General features: G+C 35.4%; 1 protein-coding gene and 1 pseudogene across 2 annotated transcripts; both read right to left on the reverse strand.

Annotated features, from left to right (window-relative positions):
* Positions 1-975: 975 nt before the first annotated feature.
* LOC114819414 (putative disease resistance RPP13-like protein 1) lies at positions 976-9,237 on the reverse strand (annotated as a pseudogene).
* Positions 9,238-12,858: 3,621 nt separating this feature from the next.
* LOC103412654 (serine/threonine-protein kinase BSK1-like) lies at positions 12,859-16,254 on the reverse strand. Of its 2 annotated transcripts, XM_070807936.1 has the most exons (8): positions 16,160-16,254; positions 15,949-16,013; positions 15,787-15,849; positions 15,124-15,163; positions 14,644-14,772; positions 13,673-14,110; positions 13,234-13,316; positions 13,023-13,100 (listed from the first exon to the last, which is right to left on the reverse strand). In XM_070807936.1, the coding sequence occupies exons 3-6, from the start codon at positions 15,802-15,804 to the stop codon at positions 14,073-14,075; spliced, it is 225 nt and encodes a 74-aa protein (XP_070664037.1). In that variant the 5' UTR covers positions 15,805-15,849; positions 15,949-16,013; positions 16,160-16,254; the 3' UTR covers positions 13,023-13,100; positions 13,234-13,316; positions 13,673-14,072. The 2 variants fall into 2 exon arrangements, with proteins under 2 accessions (XP_070664036.1, XP_070664037.1); XM_070807935.1 differs by having other exon boundaries at positions 12,859-13,100; positions 13,234-14,110.
* Between the last annotated feature and the right edge of the window lie 4,017 nt (positions 16,255-20,271).

Raw genomic sequence — 20,271 nt, forward strand, 5'->3', positions numbered from 1 at the left:
TTTGCCTCGTATATAATGAAATCCCTTGGCACTGGTAAAAGACGGGGATATATAGTTTGGGCATACTCTGCGGCCTACATTCTTCTAGGCAGTTTGCTCTTTTCGAACTTCTATCCTTTCACTTGATAGTGTTCAGCTAGGAGTCTCAGATGAGAGCTTTCCAAAGTTTGTGCCTTTCTCACAGTCCCAGATTGAATTTCTTGTATACTGAAGGATATTCTTCTATTGTTTGGGGAGTTCCACTGCTTAATATCTTTAGTTGCTTGCCTCTGTATATAAGCATTGCGTGACTTCACCCGAAAAGGTGACGGTTTTGTTCTTTTCTGCATGTTATATATAGTTTTCACAAAGATCCACTTTGATCCATGTCCTTTCAATTTCATCGAATTTAGTCCTAGTTTATTCAAGGACACACATATTCCGCTCCTGTGAATATGCCTGGCAGGACCTGCACAAACTCACTGAATGGGCAGTCAGGTGTTATTGAGACCACAGCTCGGCGACGACATTGGGTCAGCATCCATCTGCTTATATATCTACTGCTCCCTACGCCAGAAATTCAACTGCCATCTCAGTTCCTCCCAGACTCGCAACCTTTATAGGCTCCAGTACCGTTCTACCTTGGACGCCAGTCGCCAATGAGACAGGCTAACTTCAATCCACCTCACCAGATTCCCAATTTGCCCAGTCCTCTGCCTCCAAGGCCAGGAAATCATATTCTTCAACAAAACTATCCTGCTCACTCAACTCAACCTGAGATCCCACGTCCTACAAATCAACAGTTCAGCAACAATCTCGCATTTGCCTCTGACAAGTCCGCGTCTGGTCCTCGAGGAGGACAGCAACTTTTTGATCCATTCTCGCCCACTGCTGCGAATCAACAGCGGGGTGGTAATGCAGGAAAGATGTGAAAGCAAGCGAATGACCTATACTAATGGGATTTGATTCCGTTGGTTGGAGTTATACAATTTAGGATTTAGCGAAACAGGTCTAAGTGGGCTCGTTAAAATCATGCTCGGAGAAAGTCCGGTGGGAAACACTCCAAACACGGGAGAAAGAGTGGCACACTTGTATTACAAATCAATGTTGCCCGGAGAGAACCGAGTGAGAAAAACTCAACTTGAGAGAAGAAAGCTTGGCCTAGAAATAGCCATTGTTGTCGTCAAAGAATCGCTCCCAAAGCAAGACAGAACCAGCCCTACTGCGTCAGACACCGCAATCCCAAAACCATGAAGCATCCCATACTGAAACAGTGAAACCCCAAAATCTTGAGGACATAAATAAAATACCAAAAAGATTTAGCTTCTCTATTTGCCATTGGATATATTATTTGGACATGATATCGTGATCCCACGAAATATTATTGTGGACATGACGCCAAGATCCAACGAAAGATGCTTAACAATAATAATGAATATAATAATAGTAATAATAAAAAAAAAACATTTCTTGATACCTGTCAAATTTAACTCTATGGAAGGGATGTGAGATATTTTGTGCCAGTAGCGTCCTTTTCCTGGTTGACATCTCTCTTTTAGCACTGGACACCCTGTGATGAGAAGTTGCTCCAGTGAAGGAGGTAGACCCTCCACTGGAATGGATGCTAGCTTTGGACAATTGTAGAGTTTCAGAGATTGAAGGGAGGTGAGGAATTGAAAGCCCTTGCTACTCAGTTTCTTCAGATTCGGGAAGCCTTCTATTGTGAGGTCAATGAGAGATTTGGGAAGGAGCGTCTCCATCCGGACCATGTCGGGTGGAAACGACACCGTATCCGGGTCTTCACCACTGATCCATAAATTTCTAAGAGAGGGGAGTCTGTGCAACCCCCACTCCAACTCCCAATATGACTTGCAGCTCTTGACCTTCTTAATTGAAAGAAACGTGAGGTTGGGAGGAAAAGTCAAACCTTCACGGTAGTCGATTTTCAATTTCTCAAGAGAGTTGAGATTGTGCATGTCTTCCGGCAACGCCTCCAATTTGTCACAATCTCTGATACTGATCTCTCTCAGGTTGGAGGGTCTTTTCCCCCCACTCAGTCTCGAGAAAGAAACAAGACTTCCACATAATCTAATAATTAGAGTTTGAAGATTGCTGAGGTGGCATAAGCCATCCGGTAAGGATTTCAGATTTTGGCACTTCCAGATCTTAATATATTCAAGACAATAATTGGTGTTGTCACGGAAGAACCCGTCCTCTGTGATTAGCTCCAGTCGGTCACAATCTATTATCTGAAGGTGTTTAAGTGTCCTGAGAAGTTGGCCACTCAATGATAACGATGTCAAAGATTCACATCCATCGATTTTCAAGTACTCAAGACAACTATAAGAAGAAGACAACGGGGAAGAACCAACAGCCTCCTCATCTACTAGTGATAACAAATTTTTGCAATCACTTATCTCTATTCTTCTGAGATTTTGGGGAATCTGATGTTTTGCCAAATATATCAACGAATGGCAGTCGGTAATCTCGATAACTTTAAGAGAAGGTGGCAGACCAACATCTGGAAAAGAAACTAGACTTGAACATTCGTGTATGCGAAGCTCTTGACGAGACGATAGCTGATTTAACCCTTTTGGTAACTTTAAAAGATTTTCGCACTTGTTTAACTCCAGACATTCAAGCTTGCACTCCAATATTTGTAATTGCAGCAACTCCTCTGCTTCTTTTCCCAATTCTTCAACTAGAGGAGAGTTGCCTTCGATCTTCAAACGGTCAAGAGAAGTCAACTGCCGCAATAATCCAGCCTTATTCTTCAATGAAGACTTCAGCTCCTTACATCCATTAATACTCAATTCTCTAACCTTGGTTAATCCCTTTCTGCACAATTCCCCTGTTTGCAGAAACATCAGCTCTGAAATGTTTGAAACACACAAGGACTCTAATAACTCAAATTCAACCTTAGCAGCTGTATACACCAACGTTTTACAACCGTCTATGTTTATTTGACGAAGTTGTTTGTAGTTGGTAATCGAAACCACCAATTCCTTACATTTAACAATTTCAAGCTCGGCTAACAGATCAAGGTTCTTTGGCAGCTTACCTTCCAACTTAGAACATTTTCTGATTGAAAGCCTTTTCAGGCATGGGAAAACACCACTTTCGTGATCCGGTTGGACAGGAAGCCATTTCTTCCAATGCTTCAAATCCACAAACTGAAGAGTCTCTAATAACGGAAAAGGCAAGATACACTATCCATAAAACTCAGCACCAACACTTTCCACTGCATTCATTCCTTGAATATAAAGTTCTTTGAGATGAGGCAATTGTCCGAGAGGTGGCAATGATAAACAATTGTTACATTTCTCTAAGCGCACGACCGCCATATTAGAGAACAAAGAACTTCCCACCCATGATGAAAATTCCTTTCCGGCATAACTCTTGATGGTGAGCTCCTTGAGCTTTGTATGAGGCTGTAACATGTCAAGCACAACAAATTCCATTTCGCTTGAATGAGACCATTCTAGGACCAACGAATCAAGCCTCTCCTTGCATTTTAATGTGGCCCTCCCAGCATCCACGAGATCAGTCACATTCTCCAATCTTGAGATGCACAATGTCCCTCGAAGATGTATCAAGAACTCTATCTCCCTTATCCTTGATTGATTACTACCACCACTCACCACAAAATTAGGCAAAGATTGGAGATTCACCAATTTACCTAGTTTTGGAGGCATTCCTTCCAGCGAATATGCATATGAGTTGTTGAGATGACGCAAATTAATTAGATTACTCATGTCTGCAGGCAATGACTTCAACTCACGACAGCCTTCCAATATCAATGTCTGCAGGTTGTAAAGAGTGCTTGTTGATTTAGGTAAACTGGTAATCGACGTGTAAGAAAGGTCGAGATACCGTAGATACCTTAAATCACCGATTGAGTTTGGCAGCTCAGTTATATGATAGCTATTAAAAGAGAGCACCCGCAAGTATTGCAATTTTGGCAATAAATCAAAAGTAACCTGACGACTTAAATAACTCCAAATATAACCCTTTCTTAGTGGCAGGAAGGTTCTCAAACATTTCACTTTAGAAAATGCCTCAAATCTTTTAACTCCATCATAATCACCTCTGATGTAAGACGAGTAGCGTGCCTTCGGAAAACGTCTAAGTTGTACACCATCATCATTTTGCTTATCCTCCAATCTAAAACAAATTTCTCCAGCTGCCCACCGTGCTAAATCAACAATGAGGTCATGCATCACATATTTTGAAATATTTTCGATTGACTTTTGAAACAATGACCTAGATACGAGCTCCCGAAAGTAATCAGCACCTAAATCTTCAATTTGCTTATTATCTTCTGGTAGGGGAAGAATAAAGCCCTCGGCCATCCATAGAAGGATCATTTGCTTCTCTTCGAATTCGTAGCCATTTGGAAGTATTGAGCAATAAGCAAAGCATCTTTTCAAATGTGAAGGAAGATAAAAGTAGGTTAATCTCAATACTGGAAGTATGTCTTGCTCATTTGATAGACTCCAGAGTTTGTTGTTCAATAATTCTTCCCATTCATATGTTTCTTTAAGAAGTAGAACACCACCGAGAGTCCTCGCGGCCAAAGGCAATCCCCTACACTTTGCAACAATTTTCTCCTTGAGTAACTCGTAATTTGGTGGTTTGTCATTGTTAGAATTTAAGAATGCATGTTGCTCAAATACTTGCAAACAAACATCATTTTCCATGGGCTCCAAATTGTGAACCAGCTTGGCAGCTCCCATCATTTTTGAAACATCTGTATCACGTGTTGTCACAATTATCTTGCTTCCTTGTGCTCCATCACGAAAAGGGGACTGCAGCTTCATCCAATCACCATAGCTACACGTTTTCCAAACGTCATCTAAAACAATTAAAAACTTCTTCCCCGCTAACTCCTTTTGCAGATCATCTTGAACCTTATTGTAATCTTCTGTGGCACATTGTCGAGATGTGATTGATTCAAGAATTTGCTTTGTCACTCTTCCAAGGTTGAAGTCGTCAGATACGCACACCCAAACGGCTAGTTGAAATGTTTGGGTTGCGACCATATCTTTGAGTACTTGTCCAGCAAGTGTTGTCTTTCCGACTCCAGCCATACCAACAATTGCAACTACATCGAAATTGACAGCACGATGCTCTTGTTTCGACAGTAGCTCAACAATCTGCCTTTTGTCCTCGTCCCTTCCAATCACAGGTCCATCTGGTTGACTGGAACTAGGGGATATGTTTTGGCGTGCCCTTATAGTCGACGTCCCAGTATTAATTCTCAAACTAAGCTGGTCTTTTTGTTCAGATATCTCTTGTAATCGGTCGGTAATCTTCTGTATTTCCAAGTTCATTTTGAAGTTGAAAACACCATTAGGAATTGAGTTCCATACTTTGCTTGTTGTACTGGAATGAGCATGTTGTATCTGACGTTCCAACATTTTAGTATGATATTTGTCCAACACGTCTTCGACATCAAAAGCCAAGTCCCAGAGATCATCGAGCCAGAGCTTCAGTGCGTTGCTCTCAGCCTCCAGTTGCCTTTCCTCGGCATCATTTAGCACTGCTCCAATAGCAGACAAGGTGTCATTCCATTTATTCAGATTTTGATTGACACCGTTTACGAGTCCAAAGTACTTGAAGACGTTGCGATGCGCCAACTTGTCAACCAGCACTTGGAGGATTGCCACAAGAAAAGCCTCTCCCCCCATAGTTTCTCGAATTGGAAGTTTGATCCGTTGAGCAATACCAATGAAGACTCACAAGTAGTCACAGCTGCACAATTTAAGCAGATGAAACTAATTATTTTATACAAAATTTATTCAATACCATAACCATCAAATCCCGGCCCGAGCCCCACCATATTGTCCGTTTTGGGCCCCAACCACGTCCTCACGGTTTTGTTTTTGGGAACTCACACGAGAACTTCCAGTGGGTCACCCATCATGGGATTGCTCTCGCGCGAACTCGCTTAATTTCGAAGTTCCGATGGAACCCGAAGCCAGTGAACTCCCAAAAGGCCTCGTGTTTGGAAGAGATGAGAATATATATATAAGGCTTACACGATCCTCACCGCTTGGCGATGTGGGATGTTACAATAACCGTCCTACCGGCTACACAGGGGCTCAATTACGTTTTACTCAAAATTGCTTAATTTGAAAGATAGAGCACAAAAGAAAATTTTGAGATTAAAAATCATATGTATTTTACATTTTAAAATAGCACTACTAATTTTTGGAAGGCGACAAATTACACAAATCGAAACTTCGCATAAATATAGGGTATGATGTATGGCAATAACTTACATGGAAGTCGTAAGATCTTGAGGACACTTGCTTCCGAGGATAGGTTTCAGTTGAAGTTGAAAACTTTAATGCAATTAAGATTAAGGAGTTGTTCCCCGGAAGCTTGAGCTCTCGAGCTTAAAACCGCACAAAGTGTTGAACCTGAAACCATATATCGTATAGCTGGGTTATTGATGAAAAAAATTCAGTATATAAACTTGAAGAAGATTAAATAATTAATCAATAAAGAATGGATTTCCCATATATTTTCAAGAACTTACTGCATTAATTGAAGTTTTTCAGATGATCATGAAGATGAAGGGACTTGTTTCCATTGATCTGATCGCTTATGAAAATCAACAAATTCAGATTCCTGGCGACGAAGATTTTAGTGCTCTTCAATAATTCAATTGGCAATAATATCTCTCCCTCTGTCTCCTAAGCCACACAGCACAAAGCACAAGAAAACAAAGTTGACAGTTTGGCAGAAGGAAAACGCATGGCGACACCCCTGGGCTCTTTATCCTGCTGACACCAGATTTTACCAAAGTTACCATTCATCCTGCTTTAGCTTTACCCTCGTTTAGTAACAAGGGTTGTAACCCACCATATCTTGAATTCAAATTCTTCCCATCTGATAATTTATATGAATCTATGATGCATGGACACGGACACGGACACGAGGATACGACACGATACGACACGGGGATACGTCAAATTTTTAAAAACTAAGACACGATACGGCATGGATATGGCAATTTATATAATAAATATATATTTAAAAAATATATTTTAAATAACAATAAAAAAATTAATTACTCAAAATCTAATATTCAAACTCTTCAAAAAAAAAAAACAGGATGGTAGTGGTGTAAATTCGGTGGGCTATGTAGTTTTGGGCTTTAGTCTCATTTAAACCCTAAAAAAAAAAAAAAAAAACTATGGTGTCGTTTTTTTCTACAGAAACTAACAAACGACATGTCAACCTAGCAGTCATCTTCTTCCCGAAGCCTCCTCCACCAGATCGGGTCGTCTCCGTGCGACGGCGTCATCTTCTTCACGAGGTGTCCGTCCACCAGATTGGGTCGTCTCCGTGCGACGGCGTCATCTTCTTCGCGAGGTGTCCTTCATCCGTATCCAGACAGTCGGATACCCGTATCTAAACCGTCGGATACCCGTATCCATCTATCAAACGCCGTATCCGTTGATCCAGATACGTATCCAACGCATATCCGACCGTATCAGAGGCGTATCGTGTCCATTTGCGTATCCGACACGCGATACGCGGCCGATGTGCCGTGTCTGTGCATCGTAGATATGAATTTATTGTAGACTATCTATCGTTTGTCATTTTTTAAAAACCTCAATGGCACAATAGAATTTTATTGATATGAAAAAAGAAGTTATAGAGAGGATATAAACCTTGTCTCTCATGAAATAAGAAAAAAATATACAGGAAAAAGAGGGGAAAATACATGTTACCCCTCTTGAAAAATAAAATACAAAAAAAAAAATAAGACATAAAACCAAACCCTTTATAACAAAACCTAAAAGGTAATAACTTACAAACATAAATTCCAAAAGAATAAGATAAAAAAGAAAATTGCATATTAAGAAGGGATGACAAACCTATAGACCTGTATGCTCAAAAAATCTGAATACAAGAAAAGAAGAATGCCAAAAGATGGAGCTGCATGCCAGACAAATAAATTTGTTTTCTTATGAAAAATTGAAGGTTAAGCTCGGTTAACCGAGTTTTAGTACCACACAATTTACTTGTGTCTTCACGATATTAGTTTTACTTTTACTCATAACCCTCCTAGCAACTAGACCTTAATTCCACTATACGAAAGCTGCAATATTCCACGAACACCACATGCTATAAAAGTTGAAAAGTTGAAAAGTTGTATTCTTTCTACGAGAATCACTTATCTATATTAGGTGCGTCATCGTGTTACTTCAAATAAATCATGCAATAACGTGTGAAGAGAAACTTAACATTTAATAAAATAAAAAAATAAAAAAAAACTGATATTATGTTTTGAATGATTCATTCATTTGTCTAATCTAAAATGTAAGGTCATGAAGAATTTTCATAGAAAGAGTACCGTCACTATGATATATGTATATCATATGTAAACTAGGATTAAATACAAGTTGGACATGGTTTTAGAGTAATGCTACACATACCACACATTTGTAGGTTTAAAGAAACAATACCAAATTTAAGAAAAACTACCAAACTGAACCCATTCTATTTAGATTAAGCCACAATTTGTAGGCCATGACATTTAGGGCACGTTTGTTTGGCCTCTTTAGATCTCACTGGACAGGACTACCTTAGATAGAAGTCCTAGCCCGTGTTTGGCGCTGCCTTTAATGAGACTAAGTCGGACTCGCACCGACTAAAAGCTTCACTAGCTGTTCTTCGCTAGTACCCCCGAAAACTGGCGGATTGCTAATCCCGTCTCTAGCGCCCACGTCGTCTGCAAGCATGCATCCCGGATCTCCTTCTTCCCGCGAACCCAGTTACCAAATCATACCTTCCGCCCTCTTCTCCAGTCACCAAATCTGAAACGGCTCTGCCGATTCCGTCCCGCAAACCCAACCCCCTCTTTGCTTCAGAGATGAGTTCATTCAATTAAGCTTCCAATAAGCTTAATCCACACCATACACAACACTTCAATTCGAAGATTAAACCTTATAAATCCCAAATATAGAAAATATCAAAATCTGCAGTAAACCTAGAAATCTATTACCTTGGGTTGCTGTGCACTTCTCCAGAAATTTGTAGGCAAAAAAACGAAAGACCTCCAAAAATCCACAGTGCTCTTCTCCAGAAACCCAGAAATCTATTACCTTGATTTGGGATTTTTGTGAAAAAGAGAGCTATCTCTGGTTAGAGGAACAAGAAGAAAGACTTGTTGGTCTTTGATCCAAATTAGGTGCAAAATGCACAGCTTCCTCCGTTGAAGAAGAAAACAGGGAGAAAAAGGGGAGAAAAAAGAGGGATGAGAGGGAGACTGTGTCGGAGAAAACAAGGAGAATGGTGGAAAAATGGTGGATGTTTCCAGGAAAAAGAGGAGAATCCAAAAAGAAAAAAAATAAATTAATAATAAATATAATAAAATATTAATAGATACATAAAATATTAATAGATATAAATATAATATTATAATAGATATCAATTATATAATATAATATTATAATTTATTAATTAGTCTGCTTCTTAGTCCGACACTGCACCAAACACTTCACTAAATTAGTCCAGCTTAGTCTAGTCTAAGCCAGTCCAGCTTAATCTTTGCAGCTAGTCCAGTCCGAGACAGTCCGGTACAACAAACGCATCCTTATATTCATAGGTGATAGGACCATTTACATGCCCCCTGCACACGGCTCGCTGGTCTACGTGCGCCAGTGTCGGATCTCGTCGTCGGCCACCATCATTGGTGCTGAAAATTTTGAAGTCATTGTTCTACAGTGACATAAAAAATAGCAGTAAGTTCAACCTTTTATCTTCAATTATGTTTATTTTCTAAGTTTATTATTTCTTCACATGTATGCAAAATAAAATCAAAGAACTTAATTAAGGGAAAATCCATCGCTTTACATGTATTTATGAAAGTCACTATTGAATAGCTACCTTCAGACTAAAAAAACATGGTAGGATTGAGTGACAATCTTGTAATTATTTTGAAATATAATAATATTTGTAGAATCGTTTTAGTTGACTTTTCCATTGGTGCGACTTTGTGAATTTGGTTAACCCATCCATCCTAATCAGTGATCACAAAAGACAATTATTATAGAGTAATCTTATTCTTTTCACAATTTTATATCACATTTCTTTACCTTTTTAGGTGGCAGATGTGTTGGACAAGTTACATTATTTAATTTCAATCTTTTTATTAATTAAAACACTTAAATAATCTTAGGTGGGAGAAGGAGACTCTTCGTATATCACAATCATTATTTAATTAACAATCTTTTTATTAATTATTGATTAACATTTTGAAATTAAATGTTAATTAATTTAGATGATGTGGCTGTCCACATTAGTGCCACCTAAAGTGGTGTACAATTGTGGTACAAAAATATGGTAAGAATAACATTAGTGATTATTGTATAATCCTAAAATTGGGTTTAGTGGTACTCCTTTTTTTTCCTTCTTATTTGTTCTTTTTAGAGAAATGTTAACCAACTTTTTTAAAAGTAGAATTTTTTATAGACTCTTTACTATTTTTTTTTTTTTGCATAATATTTTATAATATTAGCACAAAAATTAACGTTAAACGATAAGATAACAAAAAATTCATAAAAAATTAATACACTTAACATTTCTCTTCTTTTTAACATGTGACAGGGGCTGCAACTAGTCACATGTATAACTCAACGACAACCACTTCCAGTTCGCACTAACTTTCCACGAAGAATCTTTGCCACAAATGTGAATCGGGTAAGTCGGGGAGAAAATTCCACCAATGATCTGAAGAAGATGGGGAAAAAAAAAAAGAAAAAAAAAACATCTTTGGCGATGAGTCCGCTGTCATGATGACCATTATGATGTGAATCTTCCAAATGCCTTTTTTTTAGTGAATTATCTCGTGCCTCATTATTGTTAAGAAAATATTTCAAGTGATATATTTTCCAGTCATATAAACTGATTGTACGCATTATGTTTTTTTTTTTTTTTTTTTGAATCTCACATTAATAAAAAAATAAATTTTGCATTGGTTTAAATGTTGGTCTATTTTTTATTTTGCCAATTGATTTTATAGTGAAATCTTAACTTTTCTTATGGTATCATAGTAAGTTGTTTCGCGTGTGAAGCTTAATAGCAACACATGCTACACAACTGCTTTGTGTTGTTCATGTGTTATGCTTAAAAAATTAATTTAAACTATTTTTCATATTACTAATTAATTTTATAGTAGATCTTCAACTTCCTTCTTTTTTATTATATTAATTGATTATAATGGACAAATTATTAGCATGGCAAGAAATATGACCTTTAGAATTAGTACTGGTTTAGTACTGATGTGCTTTTATAAAAAGTGGGTATAAAAAAAAGCTGAGCTAAAAAAGGTGATTGGTAAACACTTAAAAACAGCTTATTTTCACAGTTTTGAGTGAAAAAAACTGAAAACATGAAACAGCAAAAATGAGTTTATTCTCACAGCACAGCAAAAACAGTTTTTTTTCAAAGCACAACAATACTAAACCAATCTTTACTCTTGTCGTTGTCTTTGATTTTTCATGGAAACTCGTCGTCTATATCAAAGACATGTGGATAGAATTTTCTTGGTGTACATGTTTCGTGGAAAGTTAGTTTTAAAGAATCGTCGGACTTAACTTCATATATTCGTCTTTGAACAAAATAACAAACTTCAGACTTTGTCAATACATTGACTATGCAGTCAGCTACCAGAGCTATTGCCATCTTACTAATCTTACCAGTTCAAACCCCTTTGGCTATTGGTCGTTTTAGTAATGCTAGATAGATTAAATGTTTAAACTAAATTGACGAACTAAATAAGTGTCATTCACTCACTAATTAGAAATAAACATGTTAATCAATATTTAAGTAATAATCAAATCATCAACACTCACATCATTTAGTTTACCAAATTTAGTTTAGAATTTAGTTTCCTAACATTATCTTTGGTCATAAATGTAATTCCAAATGATCATACCCCCTTGGACGGATTTTGAAATGTAGTTTTCCACCTTTTGTTCTTTTGTTTTTTGGCTTTTTAGCTAAAAAGATTCTTGAGACTGACATAACTCCTCTTTTTAATCTCCGACAATGAAAATTGATAAAACTTCCCTGAGTTTATCTATCGTAAATCATTTTGATATTTCCGTAAAAATACTTATCGAATATCCTTGTTAAGTTGTCACGTGAACAACTATGTGGCCAACATTTTAAGAGTATTTTTTTAAAAACCAACTCCTCCACTTAACAAAGACATCATAGACTTTCCTTTTTTTTTTTCTAACATTTTGGTGTTTTTCAACATGTTTTGCAGATTTAGACCTACTAAGTTTTGGTTTAAAGGGGTTAGGAATTAGGTTTTATTAGCGACTGGTGCCCACACGTTGCTATGGGTTTTAAAATCATATAAAGCATGTCAATAGTTATAATCTGAAATACTATGTTAGTACATGTGATTGATGTCTCATTGTTCATTAACAATAGGCAATACTACTTACATAACAATAGGCAATACTACTTGCATACATGTGGAATGTAGGAAGGAAATTATTGACCTTTTGTTCTAAATAAAAAAGAACACTAATTAGTAGAAACCAAAAAAGAACACTAATTCGAAATACAATTTCAAAAAAGACCTTTCAAAACAGTTGAATATCAAGAAGAACGCTAATTCTAAAATACAAATTCAATTTCTCTCCATGTTAAAAAGCATGCAAGCAAAGAGTAATTTCTATTACCAGTATGATTAGCTTGTAATGACTTATCCACTGATAAAAAGCATCCAATTTCTCATTTTGTCTCCAATTTCCATCACTTCAGTTTCCCCTTTTGCAGATTTTTTTTTCTTTCTTCCAGTGAAGCCAATGTTTTGCCTTGCGCTTTGATTCAACCGCATCCAGATAATGTAAATATAAATTTATCACATATACATATAACATATGTGCCATCTAACCATTTACAACATATGCTAACAATACTAAATGCACACATTGTATATGGTATTCTGCATAAATACTAACCACACAATGCAAAAATACTCACTGGCAGAAGAAAAAACACACCAATTGCTCATCTAGATAATTTAAATACAAAAAAATAAACTTTATTCCAAACACAACACTCCTCTCTCTCCTTTACAATTCCTGAAAGAAGTGAATTCATAAAAAAAAAAAAAAAAAAAACTTGGTCATGCCAACATACTTCTTACAAATTATATTCATTTCAAAAAAGAAATAAACAAAAAATGCACGTAAAAGCTCACTAAAGAGGTCGTACCCAGTGCACAAGGCTCCCACTTTACGCAGGGTCTGGAAGAGATGAATGTCGGCTAGCCTTACCCCCATTTACGTAAAAGCTCACTGAAGGGCCAAATTTGAACAATTTGGGCAATTGGGTATCCTCAAAACAATTCAAAGAGCAACAAACGAGCGTGAAAGCAGCAGGAAAACAAAAGAAAGTCCAAAAGGACAGTCCATAAGTTGAACATAACACTTTCTAGTCACACTATTAATTGCACTGAGAGTTTAGTCTTAATGATGGATTTGCAATGCATAGAGTTCATTTTGCAGAGTTCAAAAATGCATTGTGACTTTAGTCTTAGTGTAAAGCACATGATAGCAATAATTGGCACACTGATCCCAACTCATCATTCTCAAGTATTCTTAGATATGGTATAATAAATAATAATTATGATTTAAGGAAAATAGGCAATTACCATTTCTTAGATATTCAGGAGGCTTGTGCAAGATTAGTGCTGTTACTTTTTTCATCCCTACTGTTTTTCATCAACCCAAAACTCGAAGGCGTAGGATTGCCATTCTTGCAACACCATCCATGAAATTACCACTTTGATCTCATATAAATCCATGTAGTTGTCAGATAAAAAGTCTTAACAGAGCAAAAAATGTCTACTTATCAAAAAAATGTTCCACAATGATATGTGATCAAAATTATCTCACTTCTTGTAAAAATTGAAAAACTAAATAAACAAATTTGGGAAAGGAAATTGGAGACATCACCTCATCAAAGAGAACCATATATGAATTGAAGTCATGGTACAATGGGCGGCCTTCAATACTGCAGTAATCCAATACTTCGGCAATGTTCAGAGCAACTCATAGTCTCATAGCCCACTCAATGGTCTGATTCTCCCCTATCAAGAAAGTGTGAGATGAATTTATACATGAAGCACTTTGAATAGCTATAGGCAATAAATTTCAGTGACCACTTGTCAAGAATATGAGAATGGGAAAAGCAAAATAGGAGTCACAAATTGAAATGAAAATGGCAGATTTGCAGATAATGAATCAGCTTAATTTGTGAAAGTGGTTTGAGATGACAGTATTGCTCATGTGGAACAAATGCATTCTTTAAAGGGATTAACGCCCCAAAAAATCAATATCTTAGGTAAAAAAAGAGAAAATTATGTCTTTGTAGGACTCATCAAATCTAGATTGAAATTTTTTTAAGTTTCAATTTGGCTTTTCACATTACAAATAAACAGTAGATGCAACCAATTCATATTCGTATTTGTTAAAACGCAATGCAACTTTCAAGTAAAGGGGTGTTCCTCCTCATATTTCAAGCAATTTGTCAAACATGTTCCCATATCTTGTGCAGAAAAGAAAGGCCAAAAATTGTATAAAAAACAAATTCATTGAATAACTGAATATAGGAGGCACATACAGTTGAAGAGATGTTTGGCAAGTGTATCATGATGCATGTACTCCGCCACCAGCAACTTCTTGTCGTCATCGCAGCAATACCCAATCATGAAGAAGTGCCTTTTTGAAATGAAAAAATACGTTGCATAGACTGCACAGAGAAATTAAACTACTTGACATATTTCCAAAAATCAAAATAGCAACTTTAAGAAATACTTGGACCAATGTGAAATTTGCCCTCTTCGTTAACATGAAGAAAATAAAATTAACTTCGGCAAACTATGTAACAGCCTCATTGAGTAAAAAAAATGCATCTCATATCTTAATCATTTTATATACACAATGGATTGAGCATGCATAACCAAGTAGGTTCTACATATGACCGCTCTAGGTTCGAGAATAAGCAGGAACCTCCTGTCAAGTAATATCAATTTAAGTTTATATGAATTCAAAATTCAGTATACATAATTTGGAAATAGAAAAAACATAAAGATAATTATACCTGGAGAGCGATGGCAGGGGTATTTCATTAGCCAGAAAAACTTGCAAAGACAAAAAAATTCACAAAATAAGTATACTAGCACTCATAATTTAACCTCTATCATGAAAAATAAATTCATAAAGTAAACTTTAACATTCATCATAACATTAACAATTTGATTAACCAATACTCATCGCTAATTTTCCAATACTGTTTAAACTGAAATGAATACATTTTTAGCTTGTAGATACGAATAATTTAATCTGTGCTATATTTTAACAGCAACAATTTTAATCAAAAATATTAAAGGTATCTCTAACCCTCCAATAGTGCCTAAACCGAAACAAACACATTTTTTGTTTCTATACACTAATAACTTAATGTCCGCCATGAAAAATGAATATATAATTCACACTTCAAATCCAGCAATGTTAAACCCTCAAATCCTACTAAAGAAAAAACTATGAACACACCCACAACCCAAACACATAGAGAAAACTTGACCAAATTAGGAAAACAAAATTAAAAATTAAAAATTAAAAAAAAAAAAAAGCCCAGGTGAAAACAAAAGAAAGAAAAAAAAAACAGAAAACCTTTCCATATTAGCAAAACAAAATTTAAAAAAATAAAAAAAACCAAGCGCAAGCAAAACAAAGGAAAATAAATTAAAACACATCCATATACCTTTAACACACAGAGCATGGAAATTCGAAATCGAAACTCCCAAATTTTCAAAGGCACCGTTTCCTGAAATTGAAAATCGATTTGCATCAGACATTTACAAAAACTATCGAACCAAACACAGAAAATCAAAACCATATCGACTGATAAACATGCAAAACTTACCTGGAAACGCTGGATTAGACCAGCCCAAACCAATTTCCAATCGAATAAAAAATGGGTAAAAATCTCTGAAATCGAAAACCAAACGGCATCAGACATGCAAAAAAACTATGCGAGCAACCAGGTAGAAATTAAGAACTTTGATAAGTAATCAAAGAACAACATCACTAGAAACCGACGAATCAGCAGAACGACAGAAAACAAAATCACATACAAAGAAAAACGGAGGGCGAAAAACCAACGAAGTCGAGGTATCCCAGAGAAGAAAGTGAAAAAGCAAAGAAAGATTTAGAATACCTAGCTAGACCCAAAACGCACACGATGACGGACAAGTGGAACGAAAGGGCATAACTGTCATTTCACTGTGCAAAACAGATAGAAAGTGTGGTGGAAAAAAAATTGGAGGGTATTTTTGACATTTTAGTGTGTGTTTTAGTACATATAAACTAGAATCTGTACCCGCACATTGCTGTGAGATTGAAAACTATATGAATGATTATGCAATTTCAATCTTCATAAACAATTGAGTGAAAAATTGAGTTACCAATGCTAATGCAAATTATACACAACCTCATCATGAAGAAAACAAATTTAAATATCAAAGGAGAAACCTATTTCGTCTATTAAAAATGTTGTTTACTGCAACAATAAAAGTTGTCCTCTGCTATGTTGGTCATTAAGGAAGCATCCCAGGCAAGGGAAAAAAAATTGAAATAAATTTATAGACAATAGAATTATATCATGAAGAAAATAAGGATAATAAGTGTTTACCTAGTGTTTTTGTGTGCAGAAAGAAATCTGATTTTGCACGAAATGGAGATGACCTTCTCTGGCAATTCTATAGGACACGATCAAACTTTTGTGCATTTCCAACTTGCCTTGCAACCAAGTTTCTACAAAAACAAATCGAATTCAAGAAAGTAATGAGACCAAGGCATAAGAGATTATAAGAAAAAGTATAGAAAATATAAACCACATATACCACTTATTATACTACTTTGTATTCCGAATACACCTAAAAATATATCGATTTCTAGTGAATGGTTCGGTTCCAATTAATTCCATTTTAGTTTCTTTCAAACCCTTCAACTTATCCTTGGCATTTTTTTAATGGCATCATAATTAAGAGTTAGCTAATAATAAATATACAAATCTGTTAACCTTTAGTTGACCCTCGACATATGCTTGGAAGAGGGCTCTTTCAATTCAACATCCTGAAATCATGTCAAGAGTTAAAAAGGAGCAAGAAAAAACTAATGTAAGAGCTCTGTAAAATTGAGGCATAGCATATTACCTTATAGGGCCTCTTTAGAATTAGGTGGACCAAGTCTATTGCTATGGTTTCATCACCCAATTTGTCAACCATCTGAAAAATGAAGAGAGAGTATCTACATATGTAAAATCTGAAAAGTAATAGCAAAATATGAGTCGGTTGTTTAAAACAACGATCTAGCTAAGATAACATCCATACCTACATATAATTCACAACTTATGAGACAGATTAGTGTAATAAGGAATTTCCACCAAGTTCCCTTTCAAAGATCCACCAGTCCCTCTCACAAATCCCACTTCAATGAAAAGGAAGTTAGGCCACACACAGTATAAAATGACTACTCTAGCTTTTTTCAAAAATGATATTCTAAGAAGCTAAATGGTTGAAGAACCTAAGAACAAGATATAGAAAACTTCATTTTAATCCTTAAAAAAGATGAGTTTTAGATTATAACCATATGTAAGATTAAAATCCAATTTTAGTCCCCTAGCATATTTAATCATATCATTTATTAGTTGTATTTTGATGTTTTATTTTATCCTTTTATTTTTATTTTAATGTATTAATTACATTTAAATTTAATTTTTATTTCATTCATCATAATATATTTTAATGTCTACATTTAGGCAACTAATTTTTTTTATAATATATATTCCGATTACAATTTTGTATGTTCTTTATTTAGGTACATTAATACATTTGAATATTTTGGTATATCCATTGGTATATCCATTGGTACAAACATGTAGTTACATTGATTCAATAATGCATTTCGGTCAATATAATGTATTTCGTTACGTACACTTTGGTACACACATTTGAGTATTGACTTTTAGGTACATTAATTCAATTATTATATTTCGGTAAATACATTTAGGTACATACATTTTGGTATTGATATTTAGGTACATACATTTTCGCTATTGACATTTAGGTACATACATTTTGGTATTGACATTTAGGTACATTAATTCAATATAATACATTTCGATACATACATTTAGGTTCATTATAATATATTTCGGTACAATCATGTAGGTACAAATATTTCGGTACAAAAAAGTCAATTTTATATATTTTGGCACAATCATTTATGAACACTTATGTATTTATATATTTTTGTATCACAATTTTTTTTTAATATTTTCTCATTTACATTAATTTCTAATTAAAAAAACTAAATATGTGCATATTAATAAAATTAAAATTTAATATGGAGAGATTAAATAAAAATACACATTAAATAACAAAAATTGAATGTAAATTTTGATAAAAGTACACTCAAGGGATTAAATTGAATATTTAATCTAGCACCAAGTTTTTTTTTAATTTTAATCTTTTGTAAGGATTAATGTTCAAAAACCTCAAGAAGATAATATATAAATTTATACTAAACTGTAGTATTAAATCTACATACACTAAAGTAAAGTTATTGTAAATGCCCAAAAATAAATCTAAACGAAAACTTGAAACTAGAAACCAAATGGTTATCAAACGGCTCCTAAAGGATTACACATTCTGGATTTATTAAATGGAGTTTTCCGAGACCTTCAACTAAGTGAGACTAATATACAAATACTAAAGAATAATATCGCATAGTCTTACCTCAATCTTCTAAAAATTGATCATGACACACCCTTTTGTACCACATGGATCTCTTACCTACAATGTTGCTAATAGAAGCTTTCAAAACTATAATGAATGGAAAGACATAATCCTCAATCTTCCAAACATGGATTACCAAAGTTACCTGATCAGTCTGCAAGGTCACTTGAATAGGTTCAAAATGAGTGACCAGAGGCAGCTTGAGATGAAAACCTGACATTTGAAATAATGAGAAGCAGGCAAAGTTAAGGCCCTATGCAAGCAACTTCTCAATGCACATCACCTGGATCTGTAATTGTCTTCAGAAAAGCGCATCCTCTCCAATATACCCCAACATGACCTTCTGGGACTTGGTGCAAAATTGATATAGTTGATGATGTTGGAAGAACCGTATGTAAACATCAAGACGTCCCAATTTTAAGAATTTAGCATACTAATCGAAGTTCCCCAGCTAGCATATCATAGTATTTAACAAAAATACAATCCAAGTCTATTGCAACTATCATTACAGAAAACGAAAAATTCCGAGAAAACCCTTCAATTCGATGCATTATTGGGAAATCGCGTAACTCTAATTCTCAATCAACTAATACAAATATTAGATAGAGGATGAATTAAGTCACCAGATGCATTTTATTGCACATGATCATGCTTAGAAAACATATGATCATTAATGACATGACAAAAGAAGAATGCATTACGAAACTGTAAAAAATCGAAAATTAATACTTTAACACAAATATATGTATTCAGTGGAAATCAAGAACAGATACATGATACTCAAAATAGAGGAATTACTTACCATAATAAAACCTAAAAGTGAAACAAATTGATGAACAACTGAGTTAGTACTGCATATCAAGTGATGAATTAAGCTCGAAGATAAAATGGGATAAGCAATACTTGCTATTTGTATTAGTTGTAAATATGAGGCCTTCCACTTCAGATCGTCGCCCCAACTTAGCAGCAAGGAAGTTGTATGCAAAGATAACAACTGCTTTAGAACACCCATTTTAGAAAAGATTCAACCAAAGGCCATAGAGATTCAGCGGAACAGAGAGAAAAAGATAATCCCAAACAAAATTCTAGAGAGAGAAGAGTTACCCTGAAATCAAAGCCAGTTGAAGAATTTTCTTCGAATTGGGGCTGGGTTGGAAGAACGTATTGGAAGCAAAAGGAAGAGCCCAGTTTCGCTTAACTAAGAAACCCAATGCAATCCTTGATCATAACACATAACATAGGCTAATAAAATATCTCACCAAAGCACAAAACGCAAAACAATCAAATGGAAATTAGTGGAGAGAGTGAAAAGCAACAGAAGCAAAAAGAGTGAAAAGCAGAGGGAAGAAGCTAGAAGACGCAACGATGGTCGATAGGTGGAGCGGAAGGGCATAATCGCATTTTCACTGTAGAAAAGCTGAAATAAAGCACAACCAGATAAAAATTTG

This window comes from Malus domestica, chromosome 11, assembly GCF_042453785.1.
Source record: "Malus domestica chromosome 11, GDT2T_hap1".
In the NCBI taxonomy this organism is placed as follows: Eukaryota; Viridiplantae; Streptophyta; class Magnoliopsida; order Rosales; family Rosaceae; genus Malus; species Malus domestica.

Coding starts and splice junctions, on each gene's coding strand:
- LOC103412654 (XM_070807935.1), bottom strand. Junction 14,773..15,123: donor CCCCTGCCATCGCTCTCCAG/GTATAATTATCT, acceptor TTCTCTGTGCAG/TCTATGCAACGTATTTTTTC. Junction 14,111..14,643: donor TGCCAAACATCTCTTCAACT/GTATGTGCCTCC, acceptor CTTTCTTGATAG/GGGAGAATCAGACCATTGAG.